Here is a 25747-nt window from a genome sequence, read left to right as displayed (position 1 = left end):
AAACTAGTAGATATGAGACTTGAGGAAACTCAAATCTAATTACATCTCTAATCTCTTATTTTCCTTTTACACATGTGTGTTGTCTCTTTTGATGAGTCTGTTACTCAACTTATATAGAATCAGAATCCATGGACTGGAATTCTACATCCCAGGTACATAAGAGTAAAATTATTCCGACATTTCGAAAGAACTAACTCTTTACTTTACATAAAGTATTCAGTATATAGAAAATATGAAATATTTTAAGGAATATATTGAAATTATTATTTAAGAATTGTAAAGCAATTAAAACGTTTATTATATATATATATATATATATATATATATATATATATATATTATCATTATATAAATAAAAAGTATTATATTTTTCAGAATGTATATATGAATTGTAATTCCAGAGCAAGTTGTCCTTCTTCTGTCCTGTACATTATCTTTGATTATACAACAGTTAGTTCCGACCAAGTAATTTGATTGGACAAGAGGCATTCCATGAGTTACGATATCCAGTATAACAGCACTGGGACTTTTAACTATATGTATAAGAAATGATAACAAAAACGAAGAAAAAAAGCCTACCTTATTAATTAATAGCCAGGTAGAATAGAAAACATGACATCATAAGGTCGCGACAGCGTTCTAGAGTTTCCTGGAGTGGTACTGCGCATGCGCAATATCAGTAGTCCTTGGCTGTCCCCCCTGCTGTAGGTTAACGCATCAAGACAACATGCAGAGCTGGAACCAGTTGTACCGCTCCCTGGCCACGGTAAGACCCAGAGATCACTGGTATAACAGTGTATAACATTGATATAACTGTAGAACAGCGCAGAGGATTGTTTTAACGTGTGGTTCACCCTGCAGATGCTGTCTGGAAGGCCCAGCTAGCTACCTAGCAGGCTAGCAGGCTAACCATGTAAGCTAGCTGTACTTCTGGGTTGCTGCTAACACACATAGCATAGCTGTGCTACATGGGAAAATGTCTCAGCATTGTCTCTGCCCTCCACAGTCAGGAGGAAGTCTTCATGATATACCACACAGTTATGGTTGTGTCACCACTGTTATGTGGATATTAGCTGCTGTCTTTACAAGATGTTGTGAAACCATCCTGACATGTTAATGTTAACTACCTGGACGCAGTCAGACCCTCTGGCCGGTGTGACGAGCCGCTGGACTTCCTCTGTGACGTCAAGCTGTCAGCTGTTGTTACTGATGTTTATACAACAGTTAGTTCCGAGTTCCAAGTCATTTGATTGGACGAGAGGCATTCCATGAGTGCTGAATGATTGATATACAGTGTAACAGCACTGCCACTGGGACCTTTAATGGTGCTTTTCCACTACAGGGCTAGCCCAGGTCGACCCAGGCTGGCCTGCTTCTTTGGCGCTTTTCCATTTGTCGCCGGGTCAGCACGGGTCGGGTCGGTTCTTTAGCTACCCTTCGCGAGCAGGAACCATAGGGGCGAAAGGAACATTTTTGCCAGGCTGCGTGTGACGTGTGACGCTGCACACCGTTGATTGGTCAATGGAAATCGTCATCCCATGTTCATAGATTTCATCACTAACCGCCATTTTTAAATACCACAACAGATTTCGCTCTAGGAAAATGTCACTTACTGTTAACGTATTAATAAAGATTTGAAAAAATATGATAACCATCATATTATCTTAGTTTAATGTCATTTCAATGCATCATAGAACAAGCATAACAAAAAATTCGCTATTATGGCGATGTGCTGTGCCTATGCTGTTCCTCAGTCCAGTGCTTCGTCATCCCTCTTCTAAAACTGCCATCTCCCCTTTCCATCCCTTATGTCATTTTATCAATGAACATGGTATTACTGTTATTTCAACATTTAAGTCTCTTTCACACATAGTTCCCTGTAACTTCAATGGAATCCCAAGCTGTGCCGTCCAGGCATTTTCGCCGTTCACTCATGAGTCAAATGCCGGTAGATTCGCGTCTTGTCGGCGTTTCCCTGGTTGCGAGATCTAAACTACTAGAACTGAAAGCGGCAGGTAACAGGCACGTAACATCCATATGCTGTATATATAAATAAATATATTTGACTACCAGCAAGACACCGGAGCACTCTATAAACGCGGAGATTGTATGAGCCCCGCGTCAGTCAGCCTTTTCGTAGAAATACATCGCTTCCCAATCCCTGGTTGCGAGATCTAAACTACAAATCTACTAGAACTGAAAGCGGCAAGTAGGCTAACAGGCACGTAACATCCATATGCTGTATAAATAAATATATTTGACTACCAGCAAGACAGCGCTGCACTCGTATCTATAACAAACGCGGCGATTGTATGAGCCCCGCGTCATTCCAATGAGAGAAGCACACACAACACACAATATGTACACACAATGAGAGAAGCACAGCCTTTCCGTAGAAATACATCGCTCCCTGTATAACGATATATATATAACGTTGCATTTTTTAAGGCTGATCTGTGCATGATGGTGCTGCATTTTGACATAATTCTTATCGCATTTCCCCCCGTTGTGCTGTGCTGTGCCGTTCCATAGTCCAGAGCTTCTTCATCCCCCTTCTAAAACTGCCATCACCCCTTTCCATCCCTGGCGTCATTTTATCAATGAACGTGGTATTATACATATTTGTTGTTATTTATGGAAGTGTCCGGTTGCTGGAGGAACCAGGACGCCGGCGACACTGCACAGTTTAGCCCGAAATAGAGAGAGTGCTTTATCCCGCTAATAGAATACAGTTCCAGTAATAACACTTTTATCTCTATATTGTAATCATTCTCTTCATCTGTTTTTAAATGTTGATCTATTTATATCGATCTATTCTTGCCAATTCCTTATTACCAGTGGAAAGGGGGATGGCTAAAACACTTTAGGACTTTCCGTTCAATGGAGGAATTTATAGAACTCGCATAGAGTTCATCTCGCATTTCCCCCGTTGATGTGACGAACTGAAAGCGGCAGAACAGGCACTTAACGTTACATGTTTTAAGGCTGATCTGTGCATGATAATGCTGCATTTTGACTAGGGATGTCCCGATCCCACTTTTTCACTACCGATACCGATACCGATACCTGGGCTTCGGGTATCGGCGATACCGATACCGATCCGATATTTGTATAAATTTTTTGACCCCTGAATTTTTTTAATTTTTTTTTTATTTTTTTTTTCCTAACACCAGGGGAGCCACCCCTCCTAAATTTCGTTGTTTGGTACCTGTACTGTAGCAATGACAATAAAGACCATTCATTCATTCATTCATTCAAATACCTCCCCAGTATATAGTCCACACCAACAACAGTTAAATTAAAGACTGCCAGCCTTTATTAAAGCAACAAAAATAGTACTCTGCAGTACTCAGTGACCACCTCTCTTAAAACGACATGGACTTTGCTTTTGTTAATTTTCCATTCGAGCAGCATCTCCTCCATGGCTGCCTTAATGGAATCCCCAGTGTGTGAGCCACGGAACTCACGGGCATGCAGCACCGCTTTCTTGAAAGTAAAATCAGAGTCTATCCAGTGTGCTGTGAGACTCAACAACGACATTGGACACACGTCTGAGCTCCAAATGTCCGTTGTGAAGCTAATAGCATCGACATTCTCCAATAGTTTGGCGAGGAACTCACACACTTCATTGTGCATTTTCGGGATGGCATTTTCGGTTATATAATGCCGACTGGGCAAAGTATAACGCGGCTCTAGGTGTTCAATTAAACTCCGAAACCCCACATTCTCTACCACCGAAAGTGGTTGGTCGTCGAGCACAATAAACCGAACCAATTTCTCCGTTATTGCTTTTGCAATTTTGCTGTCTGGGGGGAGTTTCTCTCGCATCTCGCCAATGTTATGTTCAATAACGGAGTCGAACTCAGAGCTTGTAGTCGGAGCTGGCAACTCCATTTAATCAAACACGAGTGTAACACAAAACGTAATACGGCACATGTCGTAAAGCCCAAACTGTCGTAAACACAGACGTAACACAGACGCGGATCGGGCACGCGGATCGGAGCCTTTTTTTTTTCTGGTCCGATCTCCGATCCAGCATTCAGGACCAATATCGGGTCGATATCCGATCTCAGTATCGGATCGGGACATCCCTAATTTTGACATAATTCTTATCGCATTTCCCCCCGTTGAGCTGTAACGTAACTCCTCCTTGTCCCGGGTCGCTCCGTATAATGGAGAAGCGTTTCTGAAAGTACGGATACAAAGTCGACCCGGGCTAGCCCTGTAGTGGAAAAGCACCATAACTATATGCATCACTCCGAAATGACCGTTAATACAAAGTAGCTAGTCATTATTGTGACATCATAATGCACATTATACAACAGTTAGTTACGACCAAATGATTTGATTGGACAAGAGGCATTTCATGAGTGCTGATATACAGTATAACAGCACTGGGACTTTTAACTATATGTATCACTCCGCCGCACAGGTGTTCTACTAAATGACCGTTAATTAGACTACATGTTAATTAGACGACATGTTTGTGTTCAGGTTACTAGGCAACAGTCCATTTGAAGTTCAGTTGCGGAACAATTTTTATTTTATTTTATGATTAAATAAACAAACAAATCATAATCTGTTGTCGCTTATTACCGTTAACTAATACATCGTGCTGTAGAACTGTTGTATAAAAGCAATATCACACTCGAATATACCGAATAATGTTGTTCTAGTGGTGATCTGTCAGCCCTGGCTGTACTCTAGGTTATCTGTCATTACTCAACTAGACCCCACAGACAGTCATAGACAATATGGCGAACACACGAGTTGCATCTGTCTGGTTGCCGATTCTTGTCTTAATTTGTGTCTTTTCTTGTTAAAAAGCGGAGCCATCAACTCCCGTGCAAACTGCAGGGTGCCTCTGTCGTGTCCGTCAGGACGTATGCGGAGAAAGCTCACAGTAGGTCAACATTATTATATTATAACACAACAGTATTATCCCCATGTTCAGGTAGCATCAACACTGCTGATCGTAGCACAGTCAAGCTTCTGAAAACCCACAAGGTTTTGAGGTTTTGTCCTTGATTCTAACTGCTTAGAACTAATCATTATTAAAAGTATTTTGTTGAAACAGGTGTGATCGTACTGGGCTGTAACAAAAGCCTATAGGGTTATAGGACTAGGGTCAGAATGGAGTTACACTACGATAGATGCATCAAATGTGTAAATGTGTACCTACTGGTTTACGACGTTGCTTCTTTCGTTGTTTCTAAGTTGATGCGGATGTCACGGTGGTGGGCTCTGGGCCGGGCGGATATGTCGCTGCCATCAAAGCTTCCCAGCTCGGGTTCAAGGTAAGATATAGACCTGCCGCTAAGCCACGCCCCCAAATAGAAATCAATCATCAGATCAACCAATCATATCACAGCAAAAGTCACTACAGGACTTGGACAGGACAACAACTCGGATAAACAACTCGCTAATGAATGAATAGATGAATGATCTTTATTGTCATTGTAACAGGTGCAACGAAATTTAAATGCAAACCCCAGGTGCTAACAAACAAACACAGTCCTAAGATAATAAAAAACAAAACAAGAATGAGACATAAATAGGGGGGATATAAATAAAAATAGGGGGATAAGTGATTGGTAGACATCTGAGAATGTGTCTGTGAACTTCTATACACTATATGGCCTATTCACAGGGGGGAGTTAGCATGTAACTGTGTAAACATATGAACTAGTAGACTTATATACAGTATATGAATAACACAAGAATGTAAACATATTGCATGGTAGAACATTGCACTATTCCCGCGGTTATTGCACAGTAGTTTCTCGTATTGCACAGGGGGGGGGGGGGGTTACAAAGGGGATTTTTTGTTTTGTTTTTCTAGATCTTAGCCGAGTTTACTGCACTTATGGCCCTGGGGAAGAAACTGAACTTTAGTCTGTTAGTCCGGGTGAACATGGTACTGAAGCGCCTGCCTGAGCGCAGCTGTATGAAGTGTTGTATCCGTATGAAGTGTAATATCTGATGGTGAAAAGATTCTAGACATCTTTAAAAAACATGTCAGAAATTTGCCAACTCAGTCATTGAATGTCATTCAGTCACGGTCGGTCAGTCAGTCACTGTCAGTGAAGCGTTGTTTGTTTGTCCTGAGTTATCAAAGGAGGCGTGGCTTAGCGATAGCTCCATTACATGACCTTCCTCACTAGTGATTTGTAAATCGTCATCATTATTCATCGTAGAAGTGACTAGTGTGTTAATGTGTTAATGACTCTTCTCTTCCTTCACAGGTTGTGTGTGTGGAGAAGAATATCACTCTGGGTGGAACCTGCTTGAATGTCGGCTGTATCCCTTCCAAGGTAGCCATTTTGAATGACATAACATTTGCGTTGCTATTTCAGATATGTTCTTGCCTTGCTTGTTGCCTCAGAGTTTCAAATGTCAAGTCCAATGTTAGTCCGTATGTCCGTAGAGCTTTTTTGAAATGTTTTGAAATGCCACTCCTACTACAGACACACGTGTGAACATGATACGCTGCACAGTAGAATAGTATGATAAACTGCACAGTAGATTTCAAAGTTCAACTGGATAATGATAGCTCTAATGATCTAAGCCAGAGTTGTATAACAGTGTAACTTCATCCACCCCTGTAGGCCCTGCTGAACAACTCCTACCTGTACCACATGGCCCATGGCAAGGACTTTGAAAGCAGAGGCATTGAAAGTAAGTCAACATTAGCTAGAGGATCTTAACTTGAGCTGAACCATAATAGCCAGCAGGGTTTGGGTCAGTTGACTTTTCAATTCAGTCAATTCATGAGGTGTGATGATTCTGAACAAATAGAAAATCTATGCTTTTTACACACACACACACACACACACACACACACACACACACACACACACACACACACACACACACACACACACACACACACACACACACACACACACACAGTGCCAGTCAAAAGTCTGGACACACTTTCCCATTCAATTGAATGGGGGAAGTGTGTCCAAACTTTTGACTGGTACTGTATTCTATTTTTGAATTGTCAGTTCAAATCACGAAATTCCTGAATTCATTGAGCTGAAATCATATTGACCTCAGCCAAATACCCCGGCTAGATCAGACAATAACCCTTGGAAGCAAACATGTGTTTATTCGTGTGTTGCATCAACTCAATAGAGCTTTAGTATTTGTTTAGCCAGTGACGCACCTCTGTGGTTAACTAAACTATTCCGTGACCTGAGAGTCTTGACCACCTGATCTGTCACATGATCAACGTGTCATTCAGAGGTTATCCTCAAGATGGCGCTGCATGTGGTCTCGGTCTCGGGTAAACAACACTACAGCCCTGCCTGTCCGGACCCGATGAACAGCTCTGATCACAAGAGCTTCCCATACAGGCCTGTTGTCAGTGTATCAATCCCAACCTATCAAAACCTGTGCTGGAGTCTAGCAGGTGCCTCTGTCTCAGCGCGTCACAACACAGTGATTGCACATAGCAAGAGAGAGGAAAAGCAACGTTTTGCAAGATGCAGTAGGTCAAATGCCTCACTGCATTTGGCTATTAGTCCAGATTTCCATAATGACAGAAGGTGTCTCTCCATCTGGTAAAATGGTAAATGGACTGCACTTATATAGCCTTTATCTAAAGCTCTTTACAACGGCCTCTCATTCACCCATTCACACACACATCCACACACCAATGGCGGCAAGCTACCATTCAAGGTGGGGCTCGAACCGCCGATCAACCTTGCGATCATTAGACGGCGGCTCTACCTCCTGTGCCACAGCCGTCCCATCTTTATGGGTGCATGCATGCATTGCCTCTTCAAGCATTGGAGCACATTCTCTGGCAGACTGGATTGAGGTCATGTTGTTAGAAGAGAGGCTAATGTAGGCTACAGTCAGAGATCTGTGACACAGCAGTCACATAGTTTGGTCTGATCGGTCGGGGCCAGAACTGAAACGTCTCGTTGTTCACAGGTCTGTCTGGGTCTGACTGGCCACAGACCCGTTAGGGTTCGGTTCTGTCTACCCATCTGAGTTAGCATCTGCATAAGTGTAGACTTCTAATGTTGTAATTACTATTTGACCCTGTACTTTCTGTAAATACCTGTGATGTAGCAAACTTTAAATAATGTGTTATAGAATGTCATCCTCAAGGACAGAGAATAACAGGGTTCCCACGGGTCCTTGAAAGTTTGTGAATTTGAGGGGGAAAAAAATCAAGGTCTTAAAAGTTTTTGAAAATCGCCATGGGTCATTGAAAGTGCTTGAATTCCCCTCTCTCTCTCTCTCTCTCTCTCTCCAAAAAGAAAATATAGGAAACATGTAGAAGGGAATACTAGTTACTACGGTTAATTAGATTTTAAATCGACATAACGCCGTTAGATTTGAAAACCGTTCATGGTCATTCTATTATAGACATTCTCATCTAGGTCTGTCTCAAACTATGCCGTGGTGGGTCCTTGAATTTGAGGGAATTGAGTCTTGAAAGACCTTGAAAGGTGCTTGAATTTGATGTTTCAGAAGGTGTGGGAACCCTGGAATAACTGATCTCTCTCTCTCTCCTCAGTCGCAGGGCTCACGTTGAACCTGGAGAAGATGATGTCACAGAAGAGTGGGGCGGTCAAAGCGCTGACCGGAGGCATCGCACATCTATTCAAACAGAATAAGGTGACGCCTCTCTACAGTCTCTACCTCTCTACAGTCTCTACCTCTCTACAGTCTCTACCTCTCTACAGACACTTCCTGCAATGACGAGACGTTAAAGGGATACTTCACTCCATTACAAACCCACCTCATTGTGTGGATTTACTAGAAAGTTGTCTAAGTAACCTGATAGTCAAAGACCACAAATGTGGTCTAGGCCTGCGTATCCACAGATTTGTGTTACCATTAGAGCAAGTGAAACAATGGAAGTCCTTAGAGAACCTGTTCACATTCTCTGAAAAGCAAACATGACTCCCAACCAAGGTGTGTGCAGAAGGCAGTTTTAACCGCCTGTATTAGTCAAACCCATTTCTCTCCACGTTGCCAGTTGACATTTAAGTTGCCAGACATTCCAAGTAGAGCAGTGAGAGGCTTAGAGTGGCCTAGCTGTCAGATCTTACAGGTAGAGGAGTGACAGGCCTATATTGGCCTATTTTGCCCGAGGTCGTTCACTTGGAGAGCTTAAGCCACTCTATTCAGGCTGCTATTGTTGGCTTATGTCAGGTGAACAGATGAGGTGGATCAGGGGATGACTCAGGCCCTAGAGCCAGGCAGCATGGCACCAGTGATCACAGCAGAGCACCAGAGATGGCTTTACAGTAGAGAACAGAACACAAAGACATTTCTTTATCTGTCCTCCATTATGTTCAACCTTACGTGTAAGAGAGTAACATTCTCAGGCTTCGGTTCCTGACATTGCAAGATGCTTACGGTTCAAGGCAGTAGGCATAATTCAAGATAATAAAAATAAAGTCACAATAGTACAGGCCATAAGTAAGATTATTTACAAATAAGATTATTTACAATGTATGTTGTGAGAATTGTCTTTTTCATACTGTCCTTCCTGTTCTTTGGTAGTAATAGAAATTGTCCAATCATATCACAGCAAAAGTCACTACAGGCAGAAAACTCAGACAAACAACTCGCTAATAATAAGGCTTCTAGACAAAATATTTCATTGATGATGTAATGCTCCTGGCTCCCCCAGGTGTTTAACTGATGATGTAATGCTCTGGCTCCCAGGTGACACACGTGAACGGCTACGGGAAGGTGACCGGCAAAAACCAGGTGACGGCCACGGCGGAGGACGGCAGCCAGCAGGTCATCAACAGCAAGAACATCCTCATCGCCACGGGGTCAGAGGTCACGCCCTTCCCCGGGATCGAGGTACGCACTGACACGGTTTTCGGTTTAACCGTAAAACTATCCAACCCTAACTGTAGGGGTAGGTGGTATTGATTTATGATTGGGCGTTATAGTTTGTTGACTTGTATTAACATGTTCCCTCATCCTAACCCATCCATCCACCCATCCTCCCAGATTGACGAAGAGAGTGTGGTATCCTCCACGGGGGCTCTGTCCCTGAAGGCGGTCCCAGACCAGCTGATCGTCATCGGAGCAGGAGTCATCGGGGTGGAGCTGGTGAGTGACCAGTCTGACACACACGTGGTTTGGGGGTAAACCTGCAGGGTCCGGCCATGGACACGTAGTGTTAAAGCGGTAGAGAAAAACTGTAAGCCCTTCAGAGTAGCACCGGTCTGACATGTGTCCTCCCCTCCACCAGGGGTCAGTGTGGCAGCGTCTGGGGTCCAAGGTGACGGCAGTGGAGTTCCTGGGCCACGTGGGCGGCATGGGCATCGACATGGAGATCAGCAAGAACTTCCAGCGCATCCTGCAGAAGCAGGGCATGAAGTTCAAGCTGGGCACCAAGGTGATGGGCGCCACCCGCAGACCCGACGGGAAGATAGACGTGGCGTAAGTACCAGGAGGGGGGGGGGGGGGCGCTGGGGTTTAAGTACCAGGAGGAGGGGGGGGGGTGGGTCGATGGGGGTTGGGTTGGTGTGAGTTTGGTGTGTATGTGTGTCAAGGTTCCCACGGGTTCTTGAAATCCTTGAAAGTTTGTGAATTTGAGAAAAAGAAATCAAGCTCTTAAAAGTTTTTGAAAATAGACATGGGTCATTGAAAGTGCTTGAATTCCCCTCTCTCTCTCTAAAACTACGTTTAGTCTCAAACTATGCCGTGTTGGGTCCTTGAATTTGAGGGAATTGAGTCTTGAAAGTCCTTGAAAGGTGCTTGAATCTGATTTTTCAGAAGGTGTGGGAACCCTGTAATAAATGCAGGTTATAAATGATTATGTACTAATCAACCACCTCTCCAGGGTGGAGGCGGCGGCCGGCGGTAAGAACGAGACTCTGACGTGTGACGTGCTGCTGGTCTGCGTGGGCAGACGGCCCTTCACCAAGGACCTGGGCCTGGAGGACATCGGCATCCAGCTGGACAACAGAGGACGCATCCCCGTTAGCAGCCGCTTCCAGACCAAAGTCCCCAGGTAGACCAACACACCACCTTAGACCAACACACCAACACCACAACACCACCTTAGACCACCACACCACCACAACACCACTGTTTTAGGGTGGTAATCCCAATTCGGGGATCCGTGCACCCAACTCAAATCATCTCTCACATTCTTCATCTGTGCAACTCAATGCAAGATAGACTCACTGAGAACTATTATGGCGCTTTTCCACTTCCGTACCGTGTGAGCCTGGTTTGTTTTGCTTTCTCCAATGCCAACCGAGAACGAAAAACCTTGTACTAGGACAAATAATTAAAGTAAATATTAGAATGCCAAGTAGTATCACAATATCTCTGCAAACTACGACACTTTTTTTGGTTTAATTACAACAATCGGCCACCGGTTAAGTGTTTTAGGATCTCTTGTTCGAGACAGTACTTTCCTTTTATGAATTGTTCGTGTACAGACATTTTGCCAGATGTTTAAAGAAATGATTGCCTCTATGTAACATTGTGCGTGAAATGATTAAGTGCCCAATGCAAAATATATTAGAAACACTTTGCTTTAGTATTAGTAAAAACTTGATTCAGTCCTATTTAACATGTTCACGCCCTGCAGCCCTAGTACCAACTGTTCACCCAAACAGGTTTCTCTGGCCTCCCATAAACGTACATTCACACAACAGCCTGATGCACTGGCGTTTAAACTGTGCAACGTGATGTATGAACATTTCTTTCTCCCCCTCTCCTCATCCTCTCCCTCCTTCCCCCTCCCTCTCCCTCCCTCTCCCTCCTTCCCCCTCCCTCTCCCTCCTTCCCCCTCCCTCTCCCTCCTTCCCCCTCCCTCTCCCTCCTTCCCCCTCTCTCCCTCCCTCTCCTCCTCCTCTCCCCTGTCCCTTCTTTCCCCTCCCCTGTCCCTCCTTTCCCCTCCCTCCCTCCTCTCACCTCCCTCCCTCCTCTCCTCTCACCTCCCTCCCTCCTCTCCTCTCACCTCCCTCCTCTCACCTCCCTCCCTCCTCTCACCTCCCTCCCTCCTTCCTCTCACCTCCCTCCCTCCTCTCACCTCCCTCCCTCCTCTCACCTCCCTCCCTCCCTCCTCTCACCTCCCTCCCTCCTCTCACCTCCCCTCCCTCCCTCCTCTCCCCTCCCCTCTCCCTCCTCCCTCCCTCTCCCTCCCTCCCTCCCTCCCTCTCCCTCCTCCCTCCCTCTCCCTCCCTTCTTACCCCTCCCTCCCCCCCTCCCTCCCCCCTCTCTCCCTCCCTCCCTCCCCCCTCCCTCCCTCCCCCCTCCCTCCCTCCCTCCCCCCTCCCATCCCTCCCCCTCCCTCCCTCCCATCCCTCCCCCTCCCTCCCTCCCATCCCTCCCCCTCCCTCCCTCTCTCCCTCCCTCCCCCTCCCTCCCTCTCTCCCTCCCTCCCCCTCCCCCTCCCCCTCCCTCCCTCTCCCCCTCCCCCTCCCTCCCTCCCTCTCTCTCTCCCTCCTCTAGTATCTTTGCCATCGGAGATGTAATAGCCGGGCCCATGCTGGCCCACAAGGCGGAGGATGAGGGCATCATCTGTGTGGAGGGGATGGCCGGGGGGGCCGTCCACATCGACTACAACTGCGTCCCCTCCGTCATCTACACACACCCCGAGGTCGGCTGGGTGGGCAAGACCGAGGAGCAGCTCAAAGAGGAGGTGTGTGTGTGTGTGTGTGTAAAAAAATCGCAATATCATGCTTTTGGTTTAAGTATCGCTTTATAAAACTGCAATGGGAAAAGGACCATGGTCAAGATGGCAAACGGGCCAATTTTCACTTGATGTTTTGGCGGTTAACAGGGAAACGGCGGTTATTTTCGTTTATCGGTTTCAAAAAACGGAAACCAACCGTCCATCCCTAACACAAACACATGATGTATTCAGTGAATAATGAGAGCATAACTCTATCATGTGTCTTTTAGTGTCTAGAAAAGCGCTATATAAGTCTAATGTATTATTATAATAACTGTGTTCTGCAGGGCGTCCCGTACAAGGTGGGCAAGTTCCCCTTCGCCGCCAACAGCCGAGCCAAGACCAACAACGACACAGACGGGCTGGTGAAGATCCTCTCTCACAAGGAGACGGACAGGCTGCTGGGATCACACATCCTGGGCACCGTAAGACATAATATGATATTATAATACACCTGCCTCCTATTAGACTTTAATCATTCATTAGCCTTTGATCCAGGTAGATGGTTGGTAACATTAGAACAGCCGTGCCTTTTACCTACAAAGAGCCTCTTTACAATGCTCAAGCTGCTATGTACACACAACGACCACTTGTAAATCAGCCTGTTTCCTACACAGAAAAACAGCAAAATATCTTCATACTAGCTTATCCTGATGTGATTTTGAAAGTGTAAGGATACTGGGTGGTAGAACGCACATATCTAGGACAAGTCATGAAAGGAGGGTCCTGAAATTTGAAATTTTGCAAAGATATAACACTTTTCTTTACTCACAGCTGTTCTAGTGTTAATACCTATTATCTATTCCTTTTCGCTGTCTGTTAACATTGATTCCAGTTGGTAGTCCAACAAACGTGCCATTTTATTAGCTGTGTAGTTTATGAGCCTTTTATTAGCTGCCTATCATTTAATGCAGCTAGCTGCTAGTCTGTTAGCCTCCGTTAGCCTTCCAGCCATCAGTGTTAACACTGTGAACCTCCAACCACCAGGGGGCAGGAGAGATGATCAACGAGGCGGCCCTGGCCATGGAGTACGGAGCTTCCTGCGAGGACATCGCCAGAGTGTGTCACGCCCACCCCGTAAGTCTCACACACACACACACGCGCACCCACCCCGTAAGTCTCACACACGCACACACACACACCATTTAACCATACACAAGAACAAGCCAGAGTAATGCAGCATTCACTCATCACAGCAGCTAGACGATCACAAACTCTTTCAATGAAGACCTTCCTCCCCCAAGACTGATATCTGATGAGGTCACAGCAACAACAATATTGGATGATTAGGTCAGGGGTCGTGGTGTATAAAACATGATTAGGTCAGGGGTCATGGTGTATAAAACATGATTAGATCAGGGGGCCTGAGAAGGATGTCAGTCAGCTAATTGTGTCTTCCCTGTTTCTCTCTCTCTCTCTCTCCCTCTGTCTCTCTCTCCCTCCCTCCCTCTCTCTCTCTCCCTCCCTCTCTCTCCCTCCCTCCCTCCCTCTCTCTCTCTCTCTCTCAGACGGTGTCCGAGGCCTTCAGAGAAGCCAACCTCGCCGCCAGCTGCGGTCAAGCCATCAACTTCTAACTCTGCTGCTGCTGCTCACACCTCCTCCGTGTACATAACCGCTCTGTTCATGACCCCCGACCCCCCAACTCAGAACTGTCTGTCCGCACATCCTAGAGGGGTGACCTTACTCTGAACACCAGAGCTCCTACTGAGCTGCTCTGTATACAGTCATGGAGATGAAACCTTGTACCACATTTAGTATGTTATTTAAATGTTATCAATAAAGGGGATTGGATAGTTAACACTGACTGGAGATCAGTATTTTGCTTATTAAATGGGATAGAGTTTAGTTTTTTCCACTGAGGCTGCACATTTTAGCTACTATACACTGTTACTTAGGCTACTTCATATCTCAGCATTTTCTTCCTACAGCAGGTTCATATTAGTTCATGCGATGCCCTGAAATATATTCATGCTTTCAGAGAATGTTCTGATTGTAGCTCAAGTGCAATACTGTTGTATAAATGGTAAAACATGAGATTATTTTTTATTACGAAGTCATTATTTAGTCACAGGTTGGTCATGCCAAAGCAACAGCTGGCGTGCATGAATTGTAATGCTTGAATTTACAAAATGGTTGTTAATTTAAGTTCTTAACTCTACTACAAGAAATAAATGCCGTAACCGACCTAAGGTGTAATAGTGTGATAATACTAATAGTGTGACATTGTAGATGTAATGTCACCCTGTGTTCAGGGAAATGCAAGGAGGTGACCAGGAGAGGGCGCTATACACTCACTTCTAAAAGACATCAACATCAACCTGCTCAGAAGATATTATTATTGGCATAGAGTTTACCTCCAAATACACAATGTATTATTTATTGGAACAGTCCGCTGGGCATTGGGTAAGATAATTATTTGATACTCAGTAGAACACACACTTCTTTGATGGGATTTCAATGGGTAGTTTTATTAAAAAATCAATCAGGTGGTTTATGTTTTGGTCAAGTCAGTATTTGGTCAGATAACGTTGATAGTAGCTAACAGTTGGCTCATACAATATGGAATACAAAAATGTCAAAATAATACAAAATTTGGAGGTAGGCTATAAATCTTTGCAGTCTAGTAGGTTAAACTTTTACATTCACTCTTTCAGCCCTTGAAACTTTGGTTTGTCAGCTTAAGAACATTTTACATTCTGTTTAAACTAAGAGTGGCATTTCACATCTCTATGCAAACATGTCAAAAATAACGAAGTCACATTTTTCTTCAACTGTAACTGTAACTGTACGGGGAATGGTCATCTGGACTCCTAAGATTACAATATGGATGTATGGCAAAGCTGTTCTCTGGCTAACAGCCTAACACCACCATACAACACCACCATACAAGGCCTTTATTCTGACACTGGCTGGCTCATGTCACTGTCTGTGTGTAAACAATGGAAGCTCTCTGGTATTAGCCTACATGAGGGTCTATTGCAACACCATTTGAAACAGGATGACCATAAACTGGTCTCTTGTTAAATCAGATAAAGGTCTGAGAGAGACGATCCTAATTGCAACCAAGATTCCCCCTGCGACTAGAGCATCAATTAGTACAACTATGAGCTCATCTCCTTATTAAATCACCCAGCTGCTGAGAGCATGGGGGGGGGGCACTGGTTTGATGGTTCACTTTGATGGTTAGCCTGTGTGTCTCTGTCTTTCAAATCTTATTTCACTAGCCAACATTGTGTTACTGTTAAATTCCTTCCTGCAAATATTTACAATAATGTGTAGCCATTTGCTCTGTTTGAGGTTGACCGAAGATGGATCTTTGTTAGGCTTTAAAGGGAACCCTGGTCATTAAGACATGTAGGCCTTAATACGCTCTAATGTAATTGCCATCTCCTACTAAAATATGTTGGTAGAAACACATGAAATATGTTCATTATGTTAAAAATCCGTTCGCCATGTTACTGCAGTCAGTGCAGCCGACCGGTCGCAGGTCACAATGTGACAGCTGCTGGTGAAAAGTGCAACCAGTAGCCAAAGTCATCTTCTCAGTGCTTAAACTACAAATTGTCAGCTTTCAAATGACGTGTCATACATTGAAATCGGAGAAAAGTTGAACACGACAGGCGTATTTGAACGTCGGTCCACCTCAAACACTGAATGGGAGAAAAGTGACTCTAAACGCAGCCACAGCCAGGGTTGCCAGATGGGATTGACAATTTACAGCCTAACCAGTCTATAACCGCTAAATCCAGTAGCCCATTTGGCGGTACAACCGCCCCATCTGGCAACCCTGACCACAGCTACAAACGCTGCTAACAGCTAGCGGCTAACAAAACACATCGCTAAGAAGGTCTAAAACTGTATTTTTATAACATCACAACATGCTGAGAGAACATCGACATGCTAAACACACATAACTACACATAGCCAGATGAACACACAGTTCTTGCTTTTGAACACGTCCTACAACTAAAGTATGTTGACAAGTCATTATCACTTACCGGTAGCCTCCGGCAAACGAGAACAGTGAATCCAATCCACAGATTATAAGTGTTTAGTGATCGTTAAACTGTTGTTTATTATATCGAGCGGGTACTTTAAAACTTCAAGTTGGTGTTATGAAGAAAAACAAACGAAAACTAGACACGATAAGTTTCACTTTCTGACCCCTTCCAGTGAGCGTGTGGTTTGCAAGTTCACCTGTCGCAATTAGCGATCTGTTTTCTTCTTCTTCTTTTCAATTTGAATGGCGGTTTGCGACCAACTTGAGGCGCATTACCGCCACCTACCGGACTGTGTTTGGACGGTATATTTGACAGGGAAAACTTAAAAATGAAATTAAGCTACCGGTATCTGTTTTCTGTCCAGCCTTAAACATAATGAACATATTTCATGTCTTTCTACCGACATATTCTAGTAGGAGATGGCAATTAGAGCGTATTAAGGCCTACATGTCTTAATAACCAGGGTTCCCTTTAAATCGTTCATCGTTCATCTGTTTTGTCCTTGAATTATTACATAGCCTAAGTGAGAAACGATTTCAGCGTAGATTCTGTTATCAGAGACGGTATGAACTTCATCAAAGACTGTACGCTGCTTCCCTCTCTGACTTAGCAAGGGGACCTCAACTGTGATTGAATCAGGTGTGGTGGTGCAGGGCTGGAACCAGATCCTACACCACCATGTATCTCTCCAGGACCAGGGTTAGTGAAACACCATCCTACACATTCAGTGGATTTACAATAGTGGAGAATGCCTATGTACGTATACAGTAGCCTCAGATAAGATAAAAACATTTGGTTCAGAGCACTTCATTAGAAAAAAAACATTTGGTTCAGAGCACTTCATAAAAGGGTTGTTCAGTTTGCCTGGGGGGGGACTAGCTTCCTACACAGCAGGGGGGTTGTTGTGTCTAGAACAGACAGGTGCTGTAGACGGTGACTTTGTGGCTGATCTCTTGCAGCAGCTGTCTGACAGCCTTCTCCAGGTCCACCAGCTGGTTGGCTTTGTCCTCCAGAGTCTTCTGGTTGTCCTCGTACGACTTCTCCAAATCTGCAGAGGGGAAAAGGTTAATTAGTACGGACAGTGGCGGACTCAGGCTGTTTGAAGGGCAGGGGGGGGCGAAAAGAAAAAAAGGGCACCTACTGCACAACATGGGACCCCCATCAGTGCACATGGTCAAGTTTAGACCATTGGAAGGGCAGCCAATAGGACACATCCTCTAATTTTGCCACTCAAAAGGGCACTTTAGTGTGACGTTTTTCAACTGTGGGAGGGCACATGGTCAAGTTTAGACCATTGGAGGGGCACCAATAGGGCACATCCTCTCATTTTCGCCACTCAAAAGGGCATTTTTGCCACTCAAAAGGGCACTTAAGAGAGACGTTTTTCAACCGTGGGGGCACCAGGAGGGGCAGTCGCCCCCCCTGCCCCCCCCCCTGAGTCTGCCAGTGAGTACGGAGCTCTCTGCCCTCATCTGCTTGGCTTCACAACCAGGTGATGAATGACAGTAAACATGAACCATGTAGGCTACACTGTGACGGTCCACAACAGTAAACATGAAGCATGTAGGCTACACTGTGACGGTCCACAGCAGTAAACATGAACCATGTAGGCTACACTGTGACGGTCCACAACAGTAAACATGAAGCATGTAGGCGACACTGTGACGGTCCACAGCAGTAAACATGAAGCATGTAGGCGACACTGTGACGGTCCACAGCAGTAAACATGAAGCATGTAGGCGACACTGTGACGGTCCACAGCAGTAAACATGAAGCATGTAGGCTACACTGTGACGGTCCACAGCAGTAAACATGAAGCATGTAGGCGACACTGTGACGGTCCACAACAGTAAACATGAAGCATGTAGGCGACACTGTGACGGTCCACAACAGTAAACATGAACCATGTAGGCTACACTGTGACGGTCCACAACAGTAAACATGAACCATGTAGGCTACACTGTGACGGTCCACAACAGTAAACATGAACCATGTAGGCTACACTGTGACGGTCCACAACAGTAAACATGAACCGTGTAGGCTACACTGTGACGGTCCACAGCAGTAAACATGAACCATGTAGGCTACACTGTGACGGTCCACAACAGTAAACATGAACCATGTGACACTGTGACGGTCCACAACAGTAAACATGAACCATGTAGGCGACACTGTGACGGTCCACAACAGTAAACATGAACCATGTAGGCGACACTGTGACGGTCCACAACAGTAAACATGAACCATGTAGGCGACACTGTGACGGTCCACAACAGTAAACATGAACCATGTAGGCTACACTGTGACGGTCCACAACAGTAAACATGAACCATGTAGGCGACACTGTGACGGTCCACAACAGTAAATGACATCTCCTCCCGACCAACATCCTGTTTACTTCACCTATTCATTCATCTGTGCCAGGTGCGCTACATATGGAGAGGCAAGTGTTAAGTCCTATGAGGCTAATACAGATTTTTACAGTGTTAAAATAATAGGATAATAATAATAATAATAATAATAATAATAATACATTAGACTTATACAGTGCTTTTCTAGACACTCAAAGACGCTTTGAGTTTGAGTTTTTTTAGACAAACTGAAAAGATTGAGTAGTAATAATAAAAAGAAACAAAAGGTAAATAGAAGAAAGTATAGGGGCCTAATGAAGGTAGTGCTGGGGACACATGGGAAGGGGAGGGGGAGAGGGTTAACTGGTGAAGGAGAGCTTGAAGAGGTGGGTTTTGAGGGCCTGTTTAAATGTTGGGAGGGTGTTGGCCTGTCTGATGAGGTTGGGGAGGGCGTTCCAGAGGGACGGGGCTGCGGCTGAAAAGGCCCTATCACCAAATAGAGCCCATAGTGTGAACCCGATACATCAGGTTTTGTTGTGTCGTACCTTTCAGTATCTGCAGCTTGTCGCTGGCCTGCAGCAGAAGCTCTTTGGCTTCCTGCTGTAGAAGCTCCGCCCTCTTCTTGGCGTCGGCCACACCCTCGGCCTTCTGGGTAATCAGCTCCTCCACGCTGCTGTACTTGTCCTTCAGCTCTGTGTCCAGGTCCTGCCACACACACACACACACACACACACACACACACACACACACACACACACACACACACACACACACACACGGTTGATATACAAGAACGCAAGATGGTACTGTATGTGACTGGCAAAGCACGTCTCACACAACATTTAAGGTTAGGCTGGTCTTGCCAAACACTGCCAAACCTCTCTGCGACCAAATTATGTCTATAAATACATAAATACTAGATTGCTGCTGCTATGCAGGGGCCAATGACAGGCTGCTGGGTTTAGAGTAACGGTCATTTGTGTAATCAATCTCCCCCCAATTAGTTTATCCAACCCTCAGTTCAGTCCACAGTGTACAGCAGGATAGACCCAGCCATGCCACAGTGTACAGCAGGATAGACCCAGCCATGCCACAGTGTACAGCAGGATAGACCCAGCCATGCCACAGTGTACAGCAGGATAGACCCAGCCATGCCACAGTGTACAGCAGGATAGACCCAGCCATGCCACAGTGTACAGCAGGATAGACGCAGCCATCTCCACTTCAAGGGATGTGGTAAGTCGATACTGACATGATTGGTGATTGTATGTTTTAAGCTACGAACTGGGCATAAGACACACAACTCCATCTTTATTTATCATATATTATGTCGTAACCAGGGCAATGAGTTTTTCCTGGCCATGGGAATTGACCAGGGAAAAACTCCTCTGATGAGATGAGAACATTCCCTCACACATTCCACCCACGGCGCAGGAGGTAGGATTGACCAGGAAAAACTGATGCGTCTTATAATCGCAAGGTTGGCAGATCGTCGGTTTGAGCCCCGGCTGGCCACATGTCGAAGTGTCCTTGGGCAAGACACTGAACCCCCAATTGCTCCCAGTGAGCGGGACCGGCGTCTTGCATGGCAGCTTGCCGCCACTGGTGTGTGAATGTGTGTGTGAACGGGTGAATGAGAGGCCGTTGAAAAGAGCTTTGGAATAAGGCGTTATATGTGCAGTCCATCACCCACCTTTTTGACCTGCTGGGCCACGTTGTTGATGGTCTCTGCGTCCTTCTCTGTGCTGTCGGCGCTGAGCGAGGTGTTCTGGGACTTCTCCCTCAGGAGCGTCACGTCCCGCTCTAACCTCTGCAGCCTCTGGGTGGCGTTGTTGAGCTTGAACTCTGAGTCCGCCGTCTCCGACTCCACCTGCGTCAAACAGCCGTCGTACAAAGTTAACTTTGTCACTTTGTGAGCTTAGAATGATAAGGTTCTATCTCCGTTTAGAATGATAAGGTTCTATCTCCGTTTAGGGCAGTTCAGAGATATTGAGAGTCAACGTTTTTACATTCCATTATGTTTTGTGAGATGGAATCTTTGTATTTTATTAATTACTAACTCAAAAATGTCAACATTTAAAAAATAACACCACACAGGCATTAATAAACACCTAATGGATCAGATTATGTAAAAAACTAATTTTTTTACAAAAATTGAGATAGAACCTTATAATTCTAACGTCACGACTTGTTTCTTGCTTTTATTATTGATTGTCACAATGCTTTTACCTTAAGCAGGCTAATTATTTGAACGGTTGTTGCGGTCTCCTGCTTAGGGACTACGGGTGTGAATTAGCATTTTTGCTACAATCCGGCATGTTTACATTTATATTTTTTGTACTTGATGTTTGTTCCACCATGTGCTGTCCCTGATGAACTAATAATAATAATATTATTAATAACTTGCTCATTTAATTTCAATTTCGATAAATGTCCTCTACTTGGATTCCAAATTATAGTTTTTTAATAAAATGTGGGTTCAGATGACGTCTTTCTAGGATGTCTTATGGACTACAGAATCGTCAGAATCATCTTCTGTAGTCCAAAAGACGTCCTCGGGGAAGCCGGAATGTGGGTTCAGATGACGTCTTTCTAGGACGTCCAGATGGCGTCTTTAGGACTACAGAATCCAGTCCTAAAGACGTCATCTGGACGTCCTAGAAAGACGTCATCTGAACCCACATTCCGGCTTCCCTGAGGACGTGTTTAGGACTCTTTGTTTACTGGGTCAAATGGATGAAGTAGATGAAGACTCACAGAGGTCAGGAGGTCGTTGGTGCCCTTGGGTTAGGGTTAGTACTCACAGAGGTCAGGAGGTCGTTGGTGCCCTTGATGTCGGAGGTGGCCTGTCTGATGGCCTCCGCGGCGGAGGTCTGGGCGCGGTCGGCCTGCTGCAGGGCCGCCTTCACCATCTCTGCTGTGTCCCGCACGTCTGTCGCCTCCTTACTGTGGAGCACAGAGGGGAATGATTGGTGTGTACTCTGTGTGTGTACTCTGTGTGTGTGTGTGTGTGTGTGTGTTTTTCAAGTTTCAGGTTTATTGTTACGTGTATCCCAGTAAACAAAGAGTCCAAAAGACGTCCTCAGGGAATCCGGAATGTGGGTTCAGATGACGTCTTTCTAGGACGTCTTAAAGACGTCATCTGGACGTCCTAGAAAGACGTCATCTGAACCCACATTCCGGCTTCCCTGAGGACGTCTTTTGGACTCTGTGTTTACTGGGATGAGAGTAAAATTCTTAGTCTTCCTGACGTGTGTGTGTGTGTGTGTGTGTGTGTGTGTGTGTGTGTGTGTGTTACCTGGCACTCCTAGCCTGCTCCAGTGTGTGTGTGTGTGTGTGTGTGTGTTACCTGGCCCTCCTAGCCTGCTCCAGTGTGTGTGTGTGTGTGTGTATGTGTGTGTGTGTGTGTGTAGTTACCTGGCCCTCCTAGCCTGCTCCAGTGTGCGTGTGTGTGTGTGTGTGTGTGTGTGTGTATATAGTTACCTAGCCCTCCTAGCCTGCACCAGGAGGCTCTCAGCTCTCTGGATGTCGTCAGCGCTCTGGTTGAGGATGTTCTCCACGTGGCCCAGGTCCCCCACGCGCTCCCGGATCTCCTCCGTCAGGTTCTTCAGCTGCGCGGGCGTGGTCGGCATCTGCATGGCCAGCACCTCGTTGGCCACCGCCTCGATGCTCTCCAGGTCCGCCGCGTCCTCTAGGGGGCGCCAGAGGAGAGGGGTTAGTTAGCCAGAGGAGGTTGATGTTGAAGTTTCCATTGCGTAATGACAAATGTAAGCTACCTTGTTCACAAAGGAACAACCCACATTGTCACAAGTTAGCGACTGCAGAAAAAGACTTGTTACCAAGACTAGAAGAAAATGATGTGGCTTTTAAAGTATTCTATCTTGAGATATGCACACAATGGACCTATCGCTAAGCCACGCGCCCTTTGAAAACCCGGGACAAACAAACAACGCTCGCTCAAATTCTTCACTGACAGTGACTGACTGACCGACCGTGACTGAATGACATTCAATGACTTACAATGGCGGGATTTAGCGAGTTGTTTGTCCGAGTTCTTCTGCCTGTAGTGACTTTTGCTGTGATATGATTGGACAATTTCTATTTTGGGGTGTGGCTTAGCGATAGGTCTGTTGACAAATTACACAGAAATTGGAGGGGGAGGGTCACTTTGCCCCGTAACCATTTCTTTCTGTGCTGAGGCGTCAGGTGACGTACGTGTGAGGAAGTCTCGTATCTGTCTGATGAGGCTGCGCAGCTCCTCGTTGCTGCGGTCGACGCCCTGCTTGGTCTGGTTGGTCTTCAGCAGGACGTCCTGGGCGCTCAGCCTGGCCAGGTCCGCCTTCACCTTCGCCTCCGACACCTGGAGGGACGGACAGATGGACATATATATATGGGATCCAGAGGAATCAGAATAAGGGACTCTGTCTCGCTTCTGTCTGTCTGTCTCTGTCTCTCTGTCTGTCTGTCTGTCTGTCTATGTCTGTCTGTCTGTCTCTCTGTCTGTGTGTCTGTCTCTCTCTGTGTGTCTGTCTGTCTTTCTCTCTCTCTCTCTCTCTGTCAGGCTGTGTGTCTGTCTGTCTCTGTCTGTCTATCTGTCTGTGTGTCTGTCTGTGTGTCTGTCTGTCTGTCTCTGCCTAACTGTCTGTCTTTCTGCCTGTCTGTCTGTCTGTCTGTCTGTGTGTCTGTGTGTCTGTCTCTGTCTGTCTCTCTGTCTGTGTGTCTGTCTGTCTGTCTGTCTCTGTCTATCTGTCTGTCTGTCTCTGTCTGTCTGTCTGTCTATCTCTCTGTCTCTCTCTCTCTCTGTCTGCCTGCCTGCCTGCTTGCCTGCCTGCTTGCCTGTCTGTCTGTCTGTCTGTCTGTCTGTCTCTCTCTCTCTCTCTCTCTTTCTCCAACTGTGGAGGAAATGAATCCTTAGACCATAATAGTGTATAATAATGTAAATGGTTTCCAAAATCATCTTGACCATTTTACAATATTCACTATCTCTCAAACATCTCTCAGTCAAAAAGACATGTATGTTCAGCATGAAGACACACAAACAGTGTTCTAACTCCTCCTCACCATCTTGGAGAGTTTGTCCACCTCCTCCATGGCGGTGAGGATCTCCTGGTCGAAGTCCTTGGCCTGCTGCAGGGCGCCGTGGGCCAGGGTGACCAGGCCATCGCACCCCTCCCCCCCGCACCTCCTCTTCCCCTCCTCGTCCAGACAGCTCAGCCCTCCGCAGGGGGAGGAGGCGCACGCCTCAGAACCAGCCGGGCTGCCGCACGTCTGGGAGACAAAGAGTTAGATTCTATTAGACCTGTCACTAAGCCACGCCCCCTTTGGAACACTCAGACAAACAAACAACGCTCGCTCAGATTCTTCACTGACAGTGACTGACTGACCGACCGTGATGAATGACATTCAATGACTTACAATGGCGGGAGTTGGCAAATTTCTGATTTACAAGTAAGTAATACACGACAAGAATATTTAATCTAGAAGCTTTTCACCATCAGATATTAGCGAGTTGTTTGTCCGAGTTTTCTGCCTGGAGTGACTTTTGCTGTGATATGATTGGACAATTTCTATTTTGGGGCGTGGCTTAGCGATAGGTCAATTCCAAGGACCTATTCAATCAACAGATGGATTATTCAGTAGAATTAATCCTGGTACCTGTTTATCTATGCAGTTCTACCATACCGATCCAGTACTTTGAGACTCAAATTCAGTTTTAAATGGAACTACAGTCGTCTCTTCTTCTGGCTCTATACTCCAAACGTTTGCATTTGAAGTCAACCAATTACTATGCGGTTAAAGTATACATTGTCTGCTTCTGATTTAAGGGATTTAATGTTGGTTTCACCATTCAGAAATTACCCAAAAAAATTATACATAGTCCCCCTATTTCAGGGCACCAAATGTATTGGAACAATCATATAATGTCCAAATAAAGTAATCATGTTTATTATCTGGTTGACAATTTTTCACAATAAATATATATAAACATATATTTCACTGTTAATCAGTGGAGTTGAACCTTGACCCCAGTAACTGACCAATCAGATTCCCCCCTACCTTCTCGCTGAGCTCTGATAGGTCCAGAGTCTCCAGCCGTCCCGCCAGGTCGTCCAGTCTCTTGGCGTGTTCTTCCTGCCTCCTGTGGAACTCCTCCCTGGTGTCGTTCATCTTGTCCTCTGTGGCTTGCCGTAGCAGGGCAGACTGTTCCACGGGGTTTCCCGGGCCGCTGGTAGAGGCGTTGGCGTGAGCCTCGGCTGCCTGAGACAGCTGGTAGTACTTGGTGATGCTGTCCATCGCTCCTGTCAATCAGGAACAGACAGTCCAATATCAGAGTTGAACAATCATAATGTGGTATTGTCAGCGGTCCCAAACCCTTCTTCCCAGTAAACAAAGAGTCCAAAAGACGTCCTCAGGGAAGCTGGAATGTGGGTTCAGATGACGTCTTTCTAAGACGTCCAGATGACGTCTAATGGACTACAGAAGACGATTCTATAGTTCATAAGACGTCCTAAAGACGTAATCTGGACGTCCTAGAAAGACGTCATCTGAACCCACATTCCGGCTTCCCTGAGGACGTCTTTTGGACTCTTTGTTTACTGGGTTCAGTCAAACAAACAAACAGACATTTTTATTTGCCTTTTATAAACTGTTTGAAATGTGGTATTTCCTCAGTCCTAGTGAACCCACAGGTGTGTTGGGGCATTTCTTCCAGCCAA

General features: G+C 45.6%; 2 protein-coding genes across 2 annotated transcripts in view; one reads left to right on the top strand and one right to left on the bottom strand.

The window, feature by feature from the left end:
* Window positions 1–665: 665 nt before the first annotated feature.
* Window positions 666–14864, top strand: dld (deltaD). Its single transcript, XM_080545081.1, has 14 exons — window positions 666–766; window positions 4828–4903; window positions 5218–5297; window positions 6246–6314; window positions 6609–6678; window positions 8537–8637; window positions 9697–9840; window positions 9994–10095; window positions 10238–10428; window positions 10832–11002; window positions 12457–12646; window positions 12967–13104; window positions 13667–13756; window positions 14188–14864. Exons 1-14 carry the CDS (start codon window positions 728–730, stop codon window positions 14251–14253), a joined length of 1527 nt encoding a protein of 508 aa, XP_080401207.1. The 5' UTR covers window positions 666–727; the 3' UTR covers window positions 14254–14864.
* Window positions 14865–17588: 2724 nt separating this feature from the next.
* Window positions 17589–25747, bottom strand: part of lamb1a (laminin, beta 1a) — a gene marked incomplete at both ends in the record, with an annotated part of 41749 nt that continues 33590 nt past the window's right edge. The window contains 8 exons of the mRNA XM_080545338.1: window positions 17589–17728; window positions 19577–19736; window positions 20725–20901; window positions 21836–21977; window positions 22515–22722; window positions 23247–23391; window positions 24093–24299; window positions 25089–25330. Of these exons, the coding sequence (XP_080401464.1) occupies window positions 17589–17728; window positions 19577–19736; window positions 20725–20901; window positions 21836–21977; window positions 22515–22722; window positions 23247–23391; window positions 24093–24299; window positions 25089–25330 (1421 nt within the window). The remainder of the gene's footprint in view (window positions 17729–19576; window positions 19737–20724; window positions 20902–21835; window positions 21978–22514; window positions 22723–23246; window positions 23392–24092; window positions 24300–25088; window positions 25331–25747) is intronic.

Source organism: Nansenia antarctica (genome assembly GCF_963989245.1).
Source record: "Nansenia antarctica genome assembly, chromosome: 14".
In the NCBI taxonomy this organism is placed as follows: Eukaryota; Metazoa; Chordata; class Actinopteri; order Argentiniformes; family Microstomatidae; genus Nansenia; species Nansenia antarctica.
Note: the sequence above shows the minus strand (reverse complement) of the source record. Positions and strands in the feature narration are given on the sequence as shown.